We start from the raw sequence: 21,682 nt of genomic DNA on the forward strand, positions 1-21,682 counted from the left end.
TCTATATTAGAGTGAAATTCTTCCATCTGTTTTAGAAACTGATGGTGTATTGCAAAAATCTAACTCTGCAATTATGTTTAGGGCCTTAAAGCTTGGATACCTCACACAAGATTTGATTGATGACTACGAGCCAGCATTAATGTTTACAATTCCTAGACTAGCTATTGTCTGGTACGTATTCCAAATGTGGTGTTTTTAGTAAACATTTTTTTTTGAACTGTATTACAAGTATGTGATGCAAATCTGTGTGGTGTTCTAATTTAGTGGGTTCAGAAAATGGTCAAGCTACCACCTGCATCTGATTGTTGAGCTCAGGCTTTCCTTGATCTCATCGTTCAGCAACAGCAGTTTGAATTTATCTAGCATATTCTTGTTGAGCCCACAGGTCTCAGTGGGTCAGCCTGCTAACCAACAGTCAGACTCTACTCTTGCAGATGAGCAAAATCAGGAGTCAAGTGCCTCTTGTTGTTCCAGTGCACCACTTGGCATATAGATGCTACAGAACAAGAGGCAGACTTGATTCTGGTTGCTTGCATGCCCCCTGACTTGAAGAACAGTGCATGTAGAGGAGACCTTGTGGAAGGTGGAGACAGCAAGTGTAGGACAAAATTTAGTGAACTAATAAGCATTTTCCAAAAAAAATCCATTTTACTCCACCACTTTAGAAATAGAATATTATAATGTAAAACTATTATACCTTAGTAACTGCAATATTGTAGCTATGATACATTGGCCTGTAATCACATGGAATATTACCATGCCAATGTTTAAGGTGGTAATCTGAAATTATTTCTTGTTACAGAGACACTTAGTTTAGACCATGTAATGTTGGAGCAGAAGTAGACCATTCAGCACATTGAATCTCCTTTGTCGTCCAGTGAGATCATGATTGATCTCATGATCCTCAACTCCACTTTCTTGTCTTTTGCCTGTACCCATTATTATAGAACATTACAGCACAGTACAGGCCCTTCGGCCCTCAATGTTGTGCCGACCTGTCATACCGATCTCAAGCCCATCTAACCTACACTATTCCATGTACATCCATATGCTTATCCAATGACGACTTAAATGTACTTAAAGTTGGCGAACCTACTACCGTTGCAGGCAAAGCGTTCCATTCCCTTACTACTCTCTGAGTAAAGAAACTACCTCTGACATCTGTCCTATATCTTTCACCCCTCAATTTAAAGCTATGCCCCCTCATGCTCGCCGTCACCATCCTAGGAAAAAGGCTCTCCCTATCCACCCTATCTAACCCTCTGATTATTTTATATGTTTCAATTAAGTCACCTCTCAACCTTCTTCTCTCTAATGATAACAGCCTCAAGTCCCTCAGCCTTTCCTCGTAAGACCTTCCCTCCAAACCAGGCAATATCCTAGTAAATCTCCTCTGCACCCCTTCCAAAGCTTCCACATCCTCCTTATAATGCGGTGACCAGAACTGTACACAATACTCCAAGTGCGGCCACACCAGAGTTTTGTACAGCTTCACCATAACCTCTTGGTTCCGGAACTCGATCCCTCTATGAATAAAAGCTAAAGCACTGTATGCCTTTTTAATGCCCCTGTCAACCTGGGTGGCAACTTTCAAGGAACTGTGTACATGGACACCGAGATCTCTCTGCTCATCTACACTGCTAAGAATCTTACCATTAGCCCTGTACTTTGCCTTCCGGTTACTCCTACCAAAGTGCATCACCTCACACTTGTCTACATTAAACTCCATTTGCCACGTCTCAGCCCAGCTCTGCAGCTTATTTATGTCTGTCTGCAACCTACAGCATCCTTCGTCACTATCCACAACTCCACCGACCTTAGTGTCGTGTGCAAATTTACTAACCCATCCTTCTACGCCCTCATCCAGGTCATTTATAAAAATGACAAACAGCAGTGGACCCAACACCGACCCTTGCGGTACACCACTAGTAACTGGTCTCCAGGATGAACATTTCCCATCAACTACCACCGTCTGTCTTCTTTCAGCAAGCCAATTTCCGATCCAAACTGCTATATCTCCCACAATTCCATTCCTCCGCATTTTATACAATAGCCTACTATGGGGAACCTTATCGAACGCCTTGCTGAAATCCATATACACCACATCAACCGGTTTACTCTCATCTACCTGTTTGGTCACCTTCTCAAAGAACTCAATAAGGTTTGTGAGGCACGACCTTCCCTTCACAAAACCGTGCTGACTATCCCTAATCAATTTATTCTTTTCTAGATGATTATAAATCCTGTCCCTTATAACCTTTTCCAACACTTTACCAACAACTGAGGTAAGGCTCACTGGTTTATAATTACCAGGGTTGTCTGTACTCCCCTCTTGAACAGGGGAACCACATTTGCTATCTTCCAGCCTTCTGGCACTATTCCTGTAGACAATGAAGAGTTAAAGATCAATGTCAAAGGCTCAGCAATCTCTTCCCTGGCTTCCCAGAGGATCCTAGGATAAATCCCATCCAGCCCAGGGGACTTATCTATCTTCACCGTCTGTCAGATTTCTAATATCTCTTCCTTGTGAACCTCAATCCCACCTAGTCTATTAGCCTGTATCTCAGTATTCTCCTCGAGAACATTGTCGTTTTCTAGAGTGAATACTGTTAAAAAATATTCATTTAGTTCTTCCCCTATCTCCTCTGCCTCCACACATAACTTCCCACTACTATCCTTGATTGGCCCTAATCTTACTTTCATCATTCTTTTATTCCTTATTACCCCTTGATTTCTTTTAGTGTTTTAAATATCTGTCTAACTTAGCTTTGAATTTGTTCAACAAACCAATCTCTGCAGCTCTCCACAATGAAGAATTCCACAGATTCCCACTCCTTTAGAGAACCATCCATTTTTCTCAATATTTCTTAAATAGGTGAACCCTTACACTGAGATTAACCCCTGTAGTTCTACACTTTTCCACAAGGAGCGACAACCTCCCTCCATCTATCCTGTGAAGACCCCTAAAATTCTCAGGGGGTTCTGAAGAATCAAGAGACTTGAAACATTAACTCTGCTTTCTTTCAACAGATGTTGCCAGGCCTGATGAGTTTTGGTATCAATTTTGTCCTTTAGAATGTGTCCCATTTGAATAGGTATTCTTTCATTTTTCTAAACTCCAATGAGTACAGATACAACCTACTAAACCACCGCTTCTAACAAGATCTCTCCAAACCTGGAATTTAACAGGGTAAACTTTCTCTGGTCTGCCTCCAATGTCATTTTGTCTTTCATTAGACAACGCAGAGCTTATAAGTATGCGAGACAAGTAAGCTATGCCTGAAGGATCAAAAATCAATCTGTTTGGCAACAAAACCAAAATGAGATGAAGATCTCAATCACATTACAGGGTACAGATTTCTCTTAGGTTTCATGCTTCTGAAACCAGCTCATGCAGCCATTATTGAGCATATGGAAATGACATGAGAATTGGCCATTTGGTCCACTGAGACCAGCCCAAGGCTACCATAGTTCAACTTAAGCATGTTCTGACCTCTATGTAGCCTTCCACGTGTCCCCTAATAAACAAATCAACGATGTTGGTGCTGAACATGGAATATCATTGGCTTTTCTGGCATTAGCATGAAGCATTCTCTACAAGACATACGCAATAGCAAAAAGTGAAGTGTTGCTGATGCGTTGAGATAGATAGAAAATTAAAACAGTCCACCTGTCAGGCAGAATGAATGGAGACGTCAAAATGGATTGGTGGCACAGGATAACATTCTAATTAATGTGCCTATTACAGATGGGTCCCCTGCTGCTTCAGTGTGATCGTACGAAGTGTGAATATCTGCTGCTGATGGGTATTTATTAACGCCTGCTAGAAGTACGTTTTTGTGGCCAGTAGTCAGGATAAAGCACAGCTGCACAAATCTGCCAACAGTGATTTTTTTTTGAAGCATTCTGCCCCATACATCTTTATGGGGAAATGGCAGCAATTTGGCATTAAGTCAAAATGCTCACAGCTGTTGCAGACATGATGGGCTGAATGGCTACCACCTACTCTGAGATAACAGTGATTGAGATTTGATGACCCACTGTGTCATTAATGTCTGGAGAATTGTTGAGAAATCTGTGGGATCTGTCTTAATCACAGTGGCTATTTGTCATGTGCTGCAGCTTGATCAACCACAGTTTATCATCCATATTTGCCACATGTTAGTTGTGGATGTCAGAAATAGAAGATTGCCTGATTATTATAACGTTTGTTGAAAACCATCATGACTTTATTCTGTTAGTAAGACCCCTGCATCCCACACTTTGCCCACTGCAGAAATAAAAGTTACTGGTCCTAGTCAGATCAAAAAGAATTAGGTAGCCTGGCCCAGAATCTTAACAATCAGCTGATGTGCATGTACCGTCGATATAAAGAAAACTGTTGGAAAGGTTGAAGGATTTCACATGTAATGTTAGATAATAACACTATAAATGAATCAATACAACACTCTATCCCATCCCTGAGACTTAGCGTGCTTGTTTTGAGGCATTTGGCAGGCGGACCCAGTTTTGGAGAAGTCAGCACCAGATACCTAATTTACAAGATTGTCAGCAACCTGCTCCAATTTCCTTGAACAGCTGTTATCCATATACCTGGAACTGCTAACTTATTCAATGTACACTTGCATTTATTTCTGTTTAAAGTTTCCTTATCCAAATTATTTTTTAAGTTCATTCACAGAATATGGGCATTTCTGGCAAGGTGAACATTTATCGCCATCAAATTATAACCAATTACTCACCATTTAATCTTTATTGGTGTCTGTGTGTTGCCCTGAAACACAGAAAGAAAGTTGTGCCAGATATTTAGATTTAGTAGACTTCTCACAAGTTGGTTTATTTGTTTAAGTGCGGTCTAACATTTTGAAGCATACTTTGATAATTCCTAATAAATTTTCTCCCAATTTTTTTTTATGAAGTGGTTTGTTGGTCTTCCCTGAGGGGCCATTGAATTTGGAACGCAAGCTAGAAGATATGTCTGACCTGTTTAGACCATTTCGCACACTGTTGCGGAAGATCAGGTAAGATTAACAAAAATCTTTGATTGCATCATGTTTCAGATTGTAACAGTGACCTGTTTTGCTTTCAATGTGATCGGAATTAACTACTAAACAAAACTACTTGAAAATTAGTTTTGTATTGTTTTTGTCCCTTTTATGCAGATTAGTCCTTGATCAAAAGTATTGATCATCGGTCCCTTGTCATCTCTGAAACCAGTGGTCAATGTTAACAAGAAGGCAATAGAAAAATTCTTCCTTTTCCTAGCCTATTGTAGCAGGATGCCAGTGGAATAATTTTAATTGCTTAACCAGTTGCTCTGGGGTGCTTATATTGCCATGTTTTACAGAAATTCTTCTCTTTTCCTCTCCCTCCCCATTCCACATTTATAAATGTAGATTTTACATTTGTAATAAAATAGGCAACTTTCAAAGATGGTTTTTAATAGTGATATTGCTTCCTTGAAAAATATGTCTTAATTTCTTCTGATGTGTCAGAATGTAACAATGATGGACCTATATAAACTAAAGATTTTGAGCGAGTATGGATTGTAAGTTTTGTAGCAAAAAATAGATCTTAGATGATTGACAGTTGTTTTCACTCTTGTATTTTCTTCCACTTTTGTCCCATCTCTCTCTCCTGTAACTATCAGCTTATCAGTATCATGTGGTTCTACTAGTTTTGTATGCTCCAAGCTATCCTTGCTAATTGTTCATTTTTTCTTGTGCAAATGAATAGCCTACTTGATTGCAGATATGACAGGTAAAATTACCAGTGCTTTAAACCTGCACAGTTTTGGTGGGATCAGTAGGTGCTTTACAGGAGAGGGGTGGGAGTACAGACTTGATAATACTCATACTCTTCCATTTGCTGGCAACCAGCTACATTGTGGAATCTGATCTACAATCTTCCTGTGCTTTATCAATTGCCTATTTATTGGCCTCATGAACATGTAGTAATGGGACATTTGGGTATAGAATCACAGGATCTCTAGAGTGTAAAGCATGCCATTTGGCCTATCAGGTCCACACCAACCATCTGAAGACCATCCTACCCAGACCCTATCTCTGTAACTCTGCATTTCCCATGGCCAATCCACCTATCCTGCACATCTTTGGACTGAGGAGGAAATCAGAGCACCTGGAGGAAACCCACACAGACAAGGGAACAATTTGCAGCTCCACACAGGCAGTCGCCCAAAGGTGGAATTAAGCCCGGCTCCCTGGTACTGTGAGACAGCCTTGGTATCCACTGAGCCTCTGTGCTGCCTTGTAGTTTAACCAACATTCTGAGTGTTCTGCATGAAGGCAGATCCTTGGCAGAAGTTTAATGTAGAGATTTAATCTAAATGTTGCACCAAAAGGGTGCACAATGTTCTCAAAGCAAATTAGTTCCACATTCGTATTCCAGAGAGCTTTATGTGTAATCTTCATTAATCAAGCTTCTTTCCTGTAAATTGGATAGCTTCAAGCCATGCTTCCATGAACAATGTAAATGATTTCATGATTTGCCTTCAGTCAATTTCTTTCCTCACTGTCAATCAAAATGAGCTTTTAGCATCAACTTACTAAATGCTTTATTCCCATGCTGAGTTCCAGTTCCATTACACTCTTATTTCCCAGTTTAATGTAATGTTGACATGTGACCTTATCATTTTTTCAACTTTTTTTAAGCAGTAGGCCAGGTCAAATCAGCTACTTTTGTTGGTCTTGGATCTTGTCAGTTTTGACTGTACTGACAGCTTTCCTTTGTATGAAAGGACTATCGACTATCAGTGCACATCTTCACTTCCTGGACCACCCATAGTAGCATAACACCAGGTATGACTAATAGGCAGAAATTTGCAAAGTGTCCACCTACACTTTGATGTGCTTTGTCAGTAACGAACAGCTGTAAAGTTGATTTTTTTTTTAAAAAAATTCATTCATGGGATGAGGATGTTGCTGTCTGTACCAGCATTATTGCCCATCCCTGATTTCCCAGAGGGCAGCTATGAGTCAGCCACATTGCTGGGTAAGATGACAGTTTCTTTCCCTCGAGAATATTAGTGAAACAGGTGAGTTTTTCTGATAATCAGCGATGGTTTCACGGTTATCGTTAAACGCTTAATTTCAGATTTTTTATTGAATTCAAATTCCGCTGTCTGACCTGGAAGGATTTGAACCCAGAATGTTAGCTGAGTTTCTGGATTAATAGTCCAATAGTAATAGCATTAGGCCATTGCTTTCCCAATAAACTCATGTGAAGATGACTTTTAAGATAAATTGGGCAATATTTAGGTTTTTCCTTGCCCATCTGTGGGAATTTTGATTCATTTTTCATTTAATAAATTATTTTCTCATGTTAACTTGGACCTCTTTTTGTTTTCCTTTGATAGTGTCTGTCTCTTCATATGTTTTTGCACCATTTTTTCAAGTTTGATGTTGAAGTAACATTCGTGCCTCATGTCAATCAATGACCATAGCCAACAAAAAGGGTCAAGCCATTTTCCCCAAAGCATTCAATGGCATTACTATTGTTAAGTCTTCTATTCTCAACATTTTAGAGGTTGCCATTAACCATAACCTGAACTAGTATGTAAAAACTGTGCCGCAACACAACCCAAAAGCTGGGGATTATGTGGCATATGATTCTCCTCTTGACTCCCTGAAACTTGTCCACCATCTACAAGGCAGCAATGGGCACAATCTATAAGATGCATTGCAATAACTTATCAAGACTCCTTTAATGTTAGCTTGCAATTCCGTGACTGCATGCCAATGAAGGCCAAGAATAACAAACGTATGGGAACACCACCACATGCATGTCCACTTCCAAGATATATGCTATGCTCCTTTGAAACTTCACTTCACTCTCACTGGGTCAATATCCTGGAACTCCTTTCTGAACAGGAGGTGTATCTACGCAATATAAGAAGGTGACTCATTAGACCTTCTCAAGAAGTATTGGTATTAGTCAATAAATGCTAGCCAAATCAACGATACACGTCCTCTGAATTTATTAGAACAGGCATTTCTTTAATAACAGTTCTTCTATATGCTTGTTTGTGACCTGAACTCCGTTAAAAATTATAGTTTAAAGACGAAATAAACGAATAAGTACTGTTGTTTCTAACTGAGGTCTGGCTGTTTATTTGTTAGCTTAAAGTTATTTTTTGCTCCCCTCTTTTTTCTTAATTTCAGTTGTTTCGGCTTCCCCTTATTGAGACCATCGCTAGATTATATTTTCCTCACTTTTGATTTTGAATTGAGAGTTAGTTGAATGTTGAACAACAGCTTGTCTGTAAAACACAAGTTATGTTTGCTGTTGGGAGCTGGCCTGGAAAGATAATACAGCATTAATTACTGCTGTAAGGACACTGTCGATATTTGGGCTGCAGGATGTTGCTATGCTCAGGGACAGGCCAGTCAATGTAGAAACGGTGCTGCCCAGCCAAGCACAGAGAATGTTGAAAGGAAAAGAGAAGCTAAAGAGTGAATTAATTTTGACTGAGTTTGGGCAGGAGGCATTTTGTTTTGGAAGCTTCCACACTGGGGCTGTTTTTGGCTTTTGCTGTCTGATCATTCTCTTGTTATTGACTTGTTGAAAATGGATATTTCTGAGAAAAGAATCCCAATCTGTAACAAATAGGTGAAGGTCTCCAGAGGTCTGTGGAAGCTGTTTGCATTGACCGTTAACATCAGAATTGAAGCAAAATATACAGTCCTTTATGCCTGTAAGTCAACACATCCTCCAAGGATTTCATGAAGGCTTGGTATCATTGTCAAAATGGTTATCAAACTAACAAATTTTATTTTATCCCTTAATTGTGTCTGACTATCTAGTTGATGTGAGTGGGTTTTATAATCAAACAAGATTGGGCTTAGATCATAGATATTAACTAGATTGCCCTGTAGTTTATCTGTGTTCTGTTGAAGTTGGATTATTAATAATAAATTGTTACTTTTTGTTTAAGTTGTTAACTTGGCCCCAAGGGTCTGATTGTAAAGTCTAGTTAGAAATAATTGAGCAATTTTGAGGCTCATTATTTCGATTACACTGTGTTCCAAAACCAGTGATAATGAGGCTGATTTGATTTGACTTGCTATTCCTTTGCTGTCACACAACCTCCCTGCCTGTATTTAAAACCCCTTTTTCATCCCACTGTAACCTTTGAGTCCCCATTTGTTCTCCATTGCCCAACGAAATGCTTGAGATTTCTTTATATTTTTACTGTATACATTAGTATAAATTAATTTCCATTAAGAAGCTGAGAGGAGCAGATTGAACTGGTAAGACCATAAGACATAGGAGCAGAAATTAGGCCATTCAGCCCATTGAATCTGCTCCATCATTCAATCATGGCTGATAAGTTTCTCAACCAGACTCTTCCACTTTCTCCCTGTAACCCTTGATTCCCTTGACAATCAAGAACCTGTCTATCTCTATTTTAACCATACTCAATGTCCTGGCCTCCACAGCCTTCTCTGGCAATGAATTACATAGATTCACCACTCTCTGGCTGAAAAAGTTTCTCCTTATCTCCATTCTGAAGGGTTTTCCCTTTACCCTAAAGCTGTGCCCTTGGATCTAGTCTCCCCTATCAATGGAAACATTTGCCCAATATCCGCTCTGTGCAGGCCATTCAGTATTCTGTAAGTTTCAATTAGATTCCTCCCTCATCCTTTTAAACTCCAAGTATAGACCCAGTGTCCTCAAACATTCTTCATTTTTTTTAAGCCTTTCATTCCTGGGATCATTCTCGTGAACCTCCAGGGCCAGTAAATCCTTCCTGAGGCATGGGGCCCAGAGTAAGATTTTCCCTTGCTTACGAAAACTGTTGTGCAATGGAAATTTATAGCACAGGTAAAATACACAGAAGTGCTAGATTTTCTGTATTTGTTACTCAGTCAAAAGATTATAATTGAATACATTTAACTGCCCCCGCCATACCCCCAACTAGAAATTCTAATGAATTATGACCAATTCTTCGTTACCCACTAGGTGGTATATTTAAGTGATAGTGAAGGGCAAACACTTGCTTTTGCACCCCTCCCCCCAGTCTCACATCACAATAATTTTCTCCTTCCTTGTCCAAAATTGCAGATTTGTACTTCCTGGACATTTTAATTCATTGTATTTTGACACTTTGCTGATAATTCTGTCAGAAAGCTAATTTTTGGAGTTGCTGTATTTTCAGGTATCTGTGATATTTGTACCATGACAGAAATTATAGTAACAGACCATATGCTTGATTTGCTGTATTGTTTATACTTCAGATACACAGATGTTACTGAAAGATGCTAATAGATGTTAGCCACATACGAATTGGTTCCAACTGTTGAATCGATGGTGCTTTGGCAAAACAGTAACATCAGTTTCTCCAAAGTAATATATGCAGTGCACGATATCTCTGTAATTGCTTTGTTTCCTAGTGCAAGAGCTGATGTTTTATCTTTTATCCCATGCTGTAGTGAATGTGTATATAATGTATAATCTGCATTGCTCGATGCTGCCTCGCCTGAGATGATGAAACATCTTTCATCTACAGATAGGAAAGATAATCTGAGGCACAACTCCATTAATAATAGGCTAGGTAATATTGAGGATATTAAAAGTGTTCAACCTCTGATTTAATTTTTGCATTGCAGTAAAAAAGAAATTGACACTTTATTGAATCTTTTCATGATGCATTCGTTGTTAAAATTCACAAGAAATATCAAGGGGGAGAAAACGTATGTATGATGGGAGAATACTGATTAGTTGCAATGGAGAGTACACCAGTTAAATGATGACTGAAAATTAACTGTCAAGCTTTATTTGTGCTGTCTGCAGGCAGCTTAACTCTGATCAAAGCATTGCCTTCATAAATGAATTAGAAAGTGGCTGTCCCATTTTGTTGTACTGAGAATGAGTAGCGTGTGTCTATGTTCTTTCTACCTAAAAAGGCCAGCACCCTTTGTATTAATTGTATGTAGCTTCCAGTACTCTACGTTGGAGGTTTGACTGATATCTTAAATTGGTTGTCAGCATAATTATTTGCACACTCAGTTATTTAGCATGTGATGTCCACTTGCAGAATCAAATCTAATATTAAGAGTTTTGAGTTTTGCAAGTGCAAACTTTTTGGCTGCAGCCAGTGGCTGGCATTGTTCAAACGGCCTTATATCTGTCACACACATACGCCACATTACTCATTTGTGTGTTAGATCGAGTCTTTTTGGCTTGATGGAAACATGCATCCATATTGCTGCTACATAGTAACAACATGAAGCAGCATGTTGCTCAAATACTTGAGATATCTTCCCCTTCTAGGGCAGCCTGAGGTTGACTGGGCTATTTAGCGAATTTATTCAATCATTGGATTGTATGTGTTGCTGGCTGATCCAGGATTTATTCCCCATCTTTAGTTGTCTTTGAACCACAGCAGACCATTTGCTGTAGGTAGACCCAAAATTTTGACATTGAATAAATGATATATTTGAGTCCGGACGATGAGTGACTTGGAGGGGAACTTGTAGGTGTTGGTATTCCCCTATATCTGCAGCCCTGTCTTACTAGATAGCAGTGGTTGAGAGTTTGGAAGGTACTGAAAAATGATATTTGGAAAATTTCTGCAGCACATCTTATACATGGTAGGAGCAGTCTGTGTACTGAGCGTCAATGGTGGAGGAAGTGGATGTTTGTGGATGTGGTGCGAATCAAGCAGATTGTTTTGTTCTGGATGGTGCCAAGCTGCTTGAGTATTGTTGGAGCTGCACCCATTCAGGCAAGTGGAGAGTATTCCATCACATCCCTGACTTGTGCCTTGTAGATGGTGGACAGGCAGTGGGGAGCCAGGAGGTGAGTTATTCACTACAAGATTGGTAGCCTCTGACCTGCTTCAAAGTGTATGTGATTAATCTAGTTCTAATAATCACCAAGCACCCAGGATCTTGACAGCAAGGAATATGGCAGTGGTAATGCCATACTGTAGCAATGGTAATATCATAGAATGTGTAGGGGTGATGATTGGGTTCTCTCTTGTTGAAGATGCTCGTTACTTGGCACAAATCTTTAGGATCAAAGTGATGACAGTGGTCTAATTCATGAATATGCCGGATCTACAGCAAGAAATTATCTGACCAAGGTGCCCATTACACTACAGGATATCTTTAATCCACCATATTTCATGTTAAGCATGTACACTGAAGAATTGCTGCGGTCCTCTTTGAGTATGTGAAGAATTGTGCTGATAGCCAATTTAGGATAGTCACTCGGGCCCGTGTTTGGAAACTAAATATTAATACAGAGGGCCCTGTACTTGTTGACAAAAAGAACATGCAGACATAGTGAGATAACCAGATGTAGAGCTGATGAACACAGCAGGCCAAGCAGCATCGGAAGAGCAGGAAAGCTGACGTTTCGGGCCTGGACCCTTCTTCAGAAAAGTTTTTTTTTAAGAAGGGTCTAAACCTGAAACGTCAGCTTTCCTGCACCTCTGATGCTGCTTGGCCTGCTGTGTTCATCCAGCTGTACACCTTGTTATCTCAGATTCTCCAGCACCAGCAGTTCCCACTATCTCTGAATCAATGTAGACATAGTGGACTTCTTTCAAACAGCTGAAAGAACTGCAGATGCTGGAAATCAGAAACAAAAAACAGAAATTGCTCAAAACTCCGAAGGTCTGGCAACAGCTAGAGGGAAAGTCGAGTTAATACCTTGGGTCCAGTGACCATTTGTCAAAACTGATAGTAATTAGGAAAATGTCAGTATTTATACAAATGATTGGTGGAGATAGAGCCCGAGAGAGAGAGAAACAATTGGACTGTCAAAGGAGTGTGTCCAGGTCAGTCTGGGGGAATGAATGGTTGCTAATGGGGACTAAGTGGCTGACAATGGGTAGTGTGTAATAGCAGCCCATGGTGATGACAAAGCCTCATGTTTGGGGGTTTGGATAAGGACTTTGGAGAAGGTGCCTCAAGCTCTAAAATAGTTGAAGTTTGAAGTCCAGAAGGCTATAAAGTTCCCAAGCAGAAAATCAGGTACTTTTGTTCCAGCTTGTGCTGAGCTTCACTGGATCACTACAGCAAGCCTGAGACACAGACGTTGGCCACAATTCCACTTGCCGATCAATCATCTCTCTCCTTCAAACAGTACAACTGTTGTTTCCCCCATTTCATTGGTGGTAATGGGAATCATTCTGATGAGTGCAAAATGAAAAGCTTCAACAAAATGTCTTCATTTTTCAGAAAGACTCAAGTTCCGCACTACCAAACGATGTTTTAATTTTTCTTACAAATAACAAAGTAATAGAGGTAAAACTTGTAAATTATTCTCAGTTTTATTTAATGGCATCCTACCATTCTTCATTTATTGTTTTTTCTCACCCTAATTAGGGACCTACTACAGACATTGACAGAAGATGAGTTGCATACGCTTGAACGTAACCTGTGTATATCCCAGGATGGCGAATTTGCTGCTGATCCAGAGGTACCCTCTTCCATTCCTCCACCTGTGGTTCCTGATAAACTCATTCAAGATAAATTGTGTGTAAAAGCTGAAAATACAGAGGCTGAACTTGCATGTTCCATGCAGTATGATGAGGAGGAGCTGGAGCAGCTTAATTTAATGGTACACAGGGTAGGGGATGAAATGTCCTGCCTGCTCTCTCCACCAAGTGTCTGCCAGTCACCAGCTCATAAGACCGTACCAAAATATAATGGTAACCCAGAGGCCTCAACAAACTTTGAGCTCTCTAGTGTGAAACGTGAAGCTGAAGAGGAGGAACGGGTATTTTTCATGGATGATTTGGATGGCGCAGGTGAGGCCTTTGTGGGAATGGACACTTCAAGGGAATCACTCACTGTAGTTCATGATTCTTGTCCACCTGATCAGGAAGACATGTTGCCTCTTTCACATGATGATGAAAGCATGGGGAAGGATAGTTGCAGTGAGCAAAATTTAGAAGCAAAAGAGGTACTACACAAACCAAGCAATAATGATTCACTACCTCTGCAAGGACAAGCCAATCAAAAGAAAAATAACACAGCAGAAATGTATTGTAACTGTTTGAATGCATCTGAATCCAGTTCTTACCTCAATGGTTGGACTGCAGGTACTGATGTACAACCAAGTGAAACTGCAGAAAAAATAGCACATAGGACTGGTGGAATGAAAATTTCTGCAACTGTTATCTTTAACCCCAAATCTCAGTCCATCTCTTGCTCCTCTGAAGCTGAGAGTATAATAAATTGTGACTCAGTCTGCTGTCAGGTTTCTTCAGATAACTCACCGAAGCTAAGTCCTGCTGGCATGAAAAATGGAGTGAATCATTGTGTTCACCTCACTGTTACTCCGGATGATAGAGTTGACAGCAGCTCTGAACCAGTGGAGGTCAGTTCGTTGGAAGAGACTGTAGATGTTGCGGATTCTAGTTTTCTTAAAGGAGAGGGTCAGCCACTTAAAAGTAACTGTGGATCACCTTCACAGGAGAGGACAGAGAGTGACAGTCCAGGTGAATTATGGGCAGAAAGAGCCATCAGCAAACAGGAGCACAGAGCCTCAAAATGCAAGTGCCTGGCACAGCCCTCAGGAAAACAGACAGAAAGAGGAGGGCAACAAACAAAAGTGGAAGTATATTGCCAGCAGCGAAAAACAGAAAAGAGGAAGCAGTCAATTGGAGGGAAGGCGAGTAAGGAAGAAGCACACATTAAAGACAGTGTGGTAAAAGAAGAATTTGACGAAGATGGGAAATTACAAACTGTTTCTCACCTGTCAGAGGGCCACAGAACTAAGCAGAGGTAATTTCAGTTTCTGCTTAAGAGCTCCATTTATGGGTTGCATTTTTTTTTCATTTCTTTGTTTTGTGAGCTGAATAAGATTTTGTTAATAGATATTTTCCTGAACTTTGGAAAACATATATAATTCACAGCAATTGCATTTGTAATTTTGAATAGAATTTATCCAGATCTATGCTTTGTAATCTTTAAAATATATTAACCCCAGCGTCACATGTTTTGGTAAATTTGAAACTTTGAACAATGCATTTTTTATTTTTAAAATAATCAATATTGATTTTCCATATGTCTCTTAAAAATAACGTTATGAAAATTATTGACGTATGAATTTAAACTGCCGAGGACCAAAAATCTTTCCATGGGATCTAACATTCCCTTTCAATATGGCACTAATCCTACTTTGGTGTGATTTTTTTCATAGGTGACCATACAGGTGCTAATTAGACATTGCTTAGCATGACCAAGGATTGATATTTAACATGCAGTACAGCAGATGGAGTGTGCAGAAATGCAATTCAGCACTGGAAACTGAAATCATATGCTTGCTCAAGATTTTATAATTGGCAATTAGCATTGAAAAGCATAGCCTCAAACCTTGTTATGTGCTGTACTCTCCGAATATCCTTCAGCTATTGAAAGACTGTGCTTCTTTATATATGAATTGTTAACTTACAATCATTCCTTTTGTTGACTGGATTTATGGTAGTTTTTTTTGCTGCCAATTAAATATTTTTGTGTTTATTTATGATCTATCTGTGAATGACTACTAGAGAAAATTGAGCAAGCAGGTTTAATGTCTAACTTAAAAAAAAGAAGTTTCATCTCTGGTCACTGATATGATCAATGAAACCATAATTCAACTTTGAAGCTTTTATCTTGATTAATTTGTAATGTTGGTCATGGAGCATTTTTTTAAAAATTGCAGTAAGATAATCAAAATCACCAACTGGAGTTGCTCATTCAATCCAGACATGTGCAAACTTAGCCCAGAACTGGGCCAAGGGGTGACAATTGGAGTTTAATTTAAATAGATGTGAGATATTGCATTTTGGTAGGCAAATCAGGGCAGGACTTAGACACTTAATGGTCCTGGGGAGCATTGCAGAACACGTGTTGCATGATTCGCTGAAAGTGGAGTTGCAGGTACACAGGGTAGTGAAGAATGCATTTGGTGTGCTTGTCTTTATTGGTTAATGCATTGAATGTAGGAGTTGGGATGTCATGTCACTGTAATAGGACGTTGATTCGGCTGTTTTTGGAATACTGCGTTCTGTTCTAGCCTCCCTGCTATAGTAAAGATGTTATGAAACTTGAAAGGGTTCAGTAAAGACTTACAAAGATATTGCCAGGCTTGGAGGCTTTGAGATATAGGGAGAGGCTGAATACGCTTGGACTACTTTCCCTGGAGTGTCAGAGGCATAGGGGTGACCTTATAGGAGTTCATAAAATCATGCAGGGCATGGATAGGGTGAACAGCCAAGGCTTTTTCCCAGCATGTGGAAAGCCAAAAGAAGAGGTCATAAGTTTAAGGTAAGAGGGGAAATATTTTAAAGGGACCTAAGGGACATCATTTTCATGAAGGGCATGGTGGGTGTATGGAATGAGATGCCAGAAGAAGTGATGGAGGCTGGTACAATTACTGAAAAGGATATGGGCCAAATGCTGGCAAATGGGCTAGATTGAGTTAGGATATCTGGTTGGCGTGGACGAATTGGACTGAAGGGCCTGTTTCCATGGTGTACAATTCTATGACTCTAACTCAAGTCCAGGCCAGCGAATGAGCCAGAAATATTACTGCTTAAAGAATCTCTAGCCACGGTAGAATGTTAGTTTTCGTTTTTGTGCCCATGATTTCTTAACTGTTTCCGTTACTTTGGCTACGAATACTTTGAGATATAATGAATGAAAGCTGTTTTCAGAGTGGTTTGAAAATTGGAAGATGTCTATGTGGGTGAATCAAGCATGTCTTGTTTTGGTCTCCCTACCTAAGAGAAGATACACTTGTCATAGAAGCTGCACACCATAGGTTTACTAGCCTGATTGCAAGATAGAAGGGTGCTCCGGTTTCCTCTGTAAGTCCAAAGATGTGCCGGCTAGGTGGATTGGCCGTGCTAAATTGCCCATCATGTTCAGGGGTGTGTACATTAGGTGGGTTATACAGGGGATAGGTCTGGGTGGGATACTCTGAGGGTCAGTGTGTACTTGTTGGACCGAATGGCCTGTTTCCACACTATAGGGATTCAATGACCCATGAAATATTGGACCTCTTTCTTGAATATTTTCCAATGATTTGGCCTCCACAGTCTTCTGTGGTAGAGAATTCAACAGGCTTATTATCCTTTGTGGAACGTTCTCCTCATCTTGGTCCTAAAGGGCTGACCCCATATCGAGATACTGTGACCCCTGGTTCGAGACTTCCCAGACAGAATTAACATCCTTTCTACATCTAGTCTGTCCAACCCTGCTAGAATTTTATTTGTTTCGATCAGATCCCCTCCTTCTAAACTCTATTGAATATAGTCAAACTAATCTCTCCTGACAGGACAGCCCTTCTATCTTGTTATCAGGCTAGTAAACCTATGGTGTGCACCTTCTGTGACAAGTACATCCTCCCTTAGGTAGGGAGACCAAAACTGTATACAAAACATGCTTGTGTCTCCTACATAGACATTGTCCAATTTTCCAAACCACATAGACAGTCACCCCAGGGTGGACTTGAACTCAGGTTCCTAGTGAGGCAGCAGTGCTAACCACTTGAATTGCCGTGCCACCCAAATTTATTTTGATTTTTAAGGCATCAATGGGTATGGCAGAAGGGGGAATATGACATTGAAATAGAGGATCAGCCATGATCATATGATAGCCTACTCCTGTTCCTAGTTTCTATGTTATCCATTGCAGCTTTGGATGTTATAATGGAACCAAGTCATTTAGCTCACAATCCATGTTGACATTAATCCAAATTCTTGTCCTAGTCACATTTATCCACTGTTTCCACATCCCTTTATCCTCTTTACTTCATCCACCAATCCAATTTAAGCTTGACTGTTGACTATAAATAGAAGTTGCTGGAAAAGCTCAGCAGGTCTGGCAGCATCTGTGAAGAGAAATCAGTTTATATTTCAGATCCGATAATCCTTCCTCAGAACTATTTCTGGCTTACGGATTCCACAGTTATTTTGGTTTTGGTTTTGACTGTTGATATGTTTTCTGTGTCAATCACGGATGGAGAATTTTGCATCTCTATTTTAAACATTTTATCTTTTCACCATTTGTTGATGGTTTCTAATTCTTTACTCGCCCAGTGGAAATTTAGTCTGTTTCTGTACACTTTGCTCCATCCTTTTATGATCTTAAATGCTTCTATTATATTGTCTGTAATCTTTCATAACGGAGAAACTCAGCACTTTTGGCACTATTTGTAGACAGAAAAACAGTTTTAAGGTTTTGAGTCCTGCAACACTTCGTGAGAAGTGAAAAGTCAAAATTGAAATCCAGTGTTGCGCGCAGTATTCAGAGATCTTAAAGTTTGAGACGTTTCTCATTACCTTTGCTTTTGTATATTGTATTGCTTCTCATCACAGATAATTCTGTTACCTTTCTCCGTTATGAGTTTTGCCATTCCTGTGGTGTTGTTCTTTGTGTCCTTTATCACTTCCTATTTGGTTTTCTCTCTTTGTCTCTTTTTAAATTCAGATTGCCTCCCTGTATCTATTAACATGCTTCAAAATCATCTCTATTTTCTTCTATGTCTTTTCGTACAACCTATCCTGTTTTTCCTAACATTCATTTATATGTATCCACTTTATTTTCCCCATATGCCATGTTACCTTCTCCCTGTTCACGGCCATCCCATTAACATTGCCCTCTCAAGTGGTCTTGCTAGTCCAAAATATATGGGAACACATTTAGGCTGTTCAGTTCATCGAATCTGCTCCACCACTCATCATGGCTGATATGTTTCTCAACCCTGTTCTCCTACCTTGTTCCCGTGACCATTGATCGCTTTACCAATAAAGAGCTTATCTAATACTGTTTTAAATACGCATAATGACTTAGACTCCATAGCCCTCTGTGGCAATGAGTTCCATTGCTTAACTACCCTCTGGCAGAATAAGTTCCTCCCCATCTCCATTCTAAAGGGTTACCCCTTCAACCTGAAACCATACCTTCAGGTCCTAGTCTCCCAGTGGAAACAACTTCTCCATATTCACTTTATCTATGCTGTAAACTTCAGTTAGATTTCCCCCTCCCTCCATCTGTCCAAACTCCAAGTACGTACCCGGAGTCCTGAACTGCTCCTCAAGACAAGCCCTACATCCCAAGAACATTCTTGTAAACCCCCTCTGGACCCCCTCCAAGGCCAGCACACCTTTTCTTAGATATGGGGCCCAAAACCTCTCTCCATATTAGTCTGATTAGAGCATATACAGCCTTGACATTACATCTCTGTTGTTGTAATCTTGCCATCTTGAAATGAGTGATAACATTGCTTTTGCAATCCCAACTATCAACTGAGCCTGCATTTTAACCTTCAGAGAATCCTAACGTAAGACTCTGAGACCCTTTCTGCTTCAGATTTCCAAAGCCTTTCCCCATTTAGAAAATAGCTGATGCTTCTGTTCTTACTACCGTCAAGTGCATAACCTCGCACTTTGCCACATTATAATCTACCTGCCATTTCCTTGCCCACTTTCCTTACCTGTTCAAGTCCTTGCTCCCTCAATACTACCTGTCCCTCCACCTATCTTTGTGTCATCAGCAAACTGTACCATTATGTCTACGTAATCCTATCCCTTCTATCAAAGTGCTATTACTTTGTTACCAAATGCACTCTTCTAACTGTGTCTACCCGTTCTGCTAACCTATGCAGTGTATAAACCTGTTGCATTCAGTTGGTATTTTCATAACTACTCCTCCACCAAGTTGGATATAATCAGATTTGGAAATTTTACTCTGTACTCCAGCATCCAAGGCATTTATGTATAGCAGGAGAAAAGCAATGTTTCCAGCAATGATCCAGGGTGCAACCATTATCTACCATCCTCCAGTCTGGAAAAATAACCATTCATTGTAAGTCACTGCTTCAGTTCTGAAACTAATCCAAGCTGACAGTGATCTTCCAAATCTGAGTCTCAATTTTGTTAACCTGTCTTTTGTGGTAATTTGTCAAACACTACCCTCCACGCAAATAGCATTTATTGCATTCCCTTTGTCAACCCTCTCTAAAGTCACCCCTCAGCTTGCAATGCTCCGGGCTTTAAAAAAAGCCCCAGCCTATTCAGTCTTTCCCTATAACTCAAACTCTTCAGTCCTGGCACCATCCTTGTAAATCGATTTTTCACCCGCTCATGTCCTTCCTATAGAAGGGCAACCAGAAATGTACTCCGTATTCTAAAAGTAGCCTTACCACTGACCTGTACAGCTGCAATAGAACTCCTGCAACAATTTATACTGTATGAGAAACAGGATACAGATTGGTTGGCAAATGCATATTGGTCAAAACATGGTCGTGGAGCATACACCTGGGAACGGTTGTCCTCAAGCTTTTGCTCAGGTTTTTAGCAACAAAAACACAAATGCGGTTGCTGATTAGTGCATGGGAACCCAACATATGTTATGACCACTGAGCTAAACTTGCATCAGCAAATTTGAGGAAAATGCACATGTGCTATTATACACTAACAGGATGCTATATCTAACAAAAAACACATTCTCCTTACCACAGAAACGAATGATATGTTATATAAATTTCATTGCTGGTGCGGTGTTAGATATGTAGGTCCCAGTGACTGGATCATATAAAGCTGTTCACCTGTTCACAATAGGCAGGGTACTGACCATTTTCGACCACTCCTTGTTTGCAAAACTCAGAACATAGTGACCAAAAGTGTTCTGTTTATGTTTCATTTATCATCCTTTAATTGACTTTGACCTCTTCAATCATGATTATTAGCTGTTAATGACAGGCTGGAGTCTTGAGTTTTCTTGATATTGCCCATAATGGTTCTCTTGTAAATGCAAGGTCAAAATATCATCAGCTATGTTGTTGCTTATTGCTTTCACATATCCTTAACCATCAAGTCATCAATATAGACTCACGTCTTGCTAGAACTGTATTGGCCATTAGAATGCAAGTAAAATACTGTGTACACTTATGGCCTACTTATTTAAGGAGGCAAATACATATGGGAGGCAGTTCAGAGAAAGTTTACTGGATAATCCCTGGGATGAATGGGTTGCCATGTGAGTAAAGGTTGTACGGATTAGGCCTATGTTCATCAGAACTTATAAGAATGATGATGTTGAAATATATAAGGTTCTGAAGCAACCTGATAAGGTAACACTGAGAGACTCCTCACCCTTATGGGGTAATCTAATGCACAGTTTAAGAATAATAAGTCTCCTTTTTAAAATGGGGTGTAAGATTCATTTTTGAGGTTGTTTTGTAGAATTTTTTTTTCCAGGAAGCAGTGGAGAGTAAGTCATTGAATTTATTCTGGGTTGAATTAGACAAATTTTTCACAGATAAGGGAATCATGGGTTATGGGTGGGCTTACAGGAACAATAGATATGAAACTGCAATAGGATTAACCATGAAAGATCGTGGCAGAGCAAGGTCATAAGGATGAATGTCCTGCACTTGCTCCTTAGCCCTATATTTTGTTTAAATTAAATATGATTCTAAATTATGCAGCATTGGGTAACAATTGCCAAGTGTACCAAAATGATACTAAACACCAATTTAAGGTTATCAGTTATCGATTTTTTTTCAGAATGATAAAAACCCCTTAAGCCGGCTGTGTCCATTGGTCATCGCATCTGTCTATTCTTGTCCCATTTTCCAGCCTTACGATTTGTGCACTTGAAGTATGAAAGCATACGTCTAAATATGGCTTAAATGTCTCAATGATTCCTGCTTCACA

The 21,682-nt window shown here is 39.8% G+C and overlaps 1 protein-coding gene across 3 annotated transcripts in view; it reads left to right on the forward strand.

Moving 5' to 3' along the window:
• The window catches only part of zfyve28 (zinc finger, FYVE domain containing 28), a 202,988-nt gene that overhangs the window by 117,690 nt on the left and 63,616 nt on the right, over window positions 1–21,682 (forward strand). For 2 of the 3 annotated variants that reach the window (XM_048527089.2, XM_048527088.2), the window contains exons 6-8: window positions 82–171; window positions 4,920–5,021; window positions 13,356–14,759. In XM_048527089.2, coding sequence (XP_048383046.1) covers window positions 82–171; window positions 4,920–5,021; window positions 13,356–14,759 — 1,596 coding nt within the window. The remainder of the gene's footprint in view (window positions 1–81; window positions 172–4,919; window positions 5,022–13,355; window positions 14,760–21,682) is intronic. The other variant, XM_048527090.2, reaches the window with a different exon arrangement.

Source organism: Stegostoma tigrinum, chromosome 3 (assembly GCF_030684315.1).
Source record: "Stegostoma tigrinum isolate sSteTig4 chromosome 3, sSteTig4.hap1, whole genome shotgun sequence".
Lineage (NCBI taxonomy): Eukaryota > Metazoa > Chordata > Chondrichthyes > Orectolobiformes > Stegostomatidae > Stegostoma > Stegostoma tigrinum.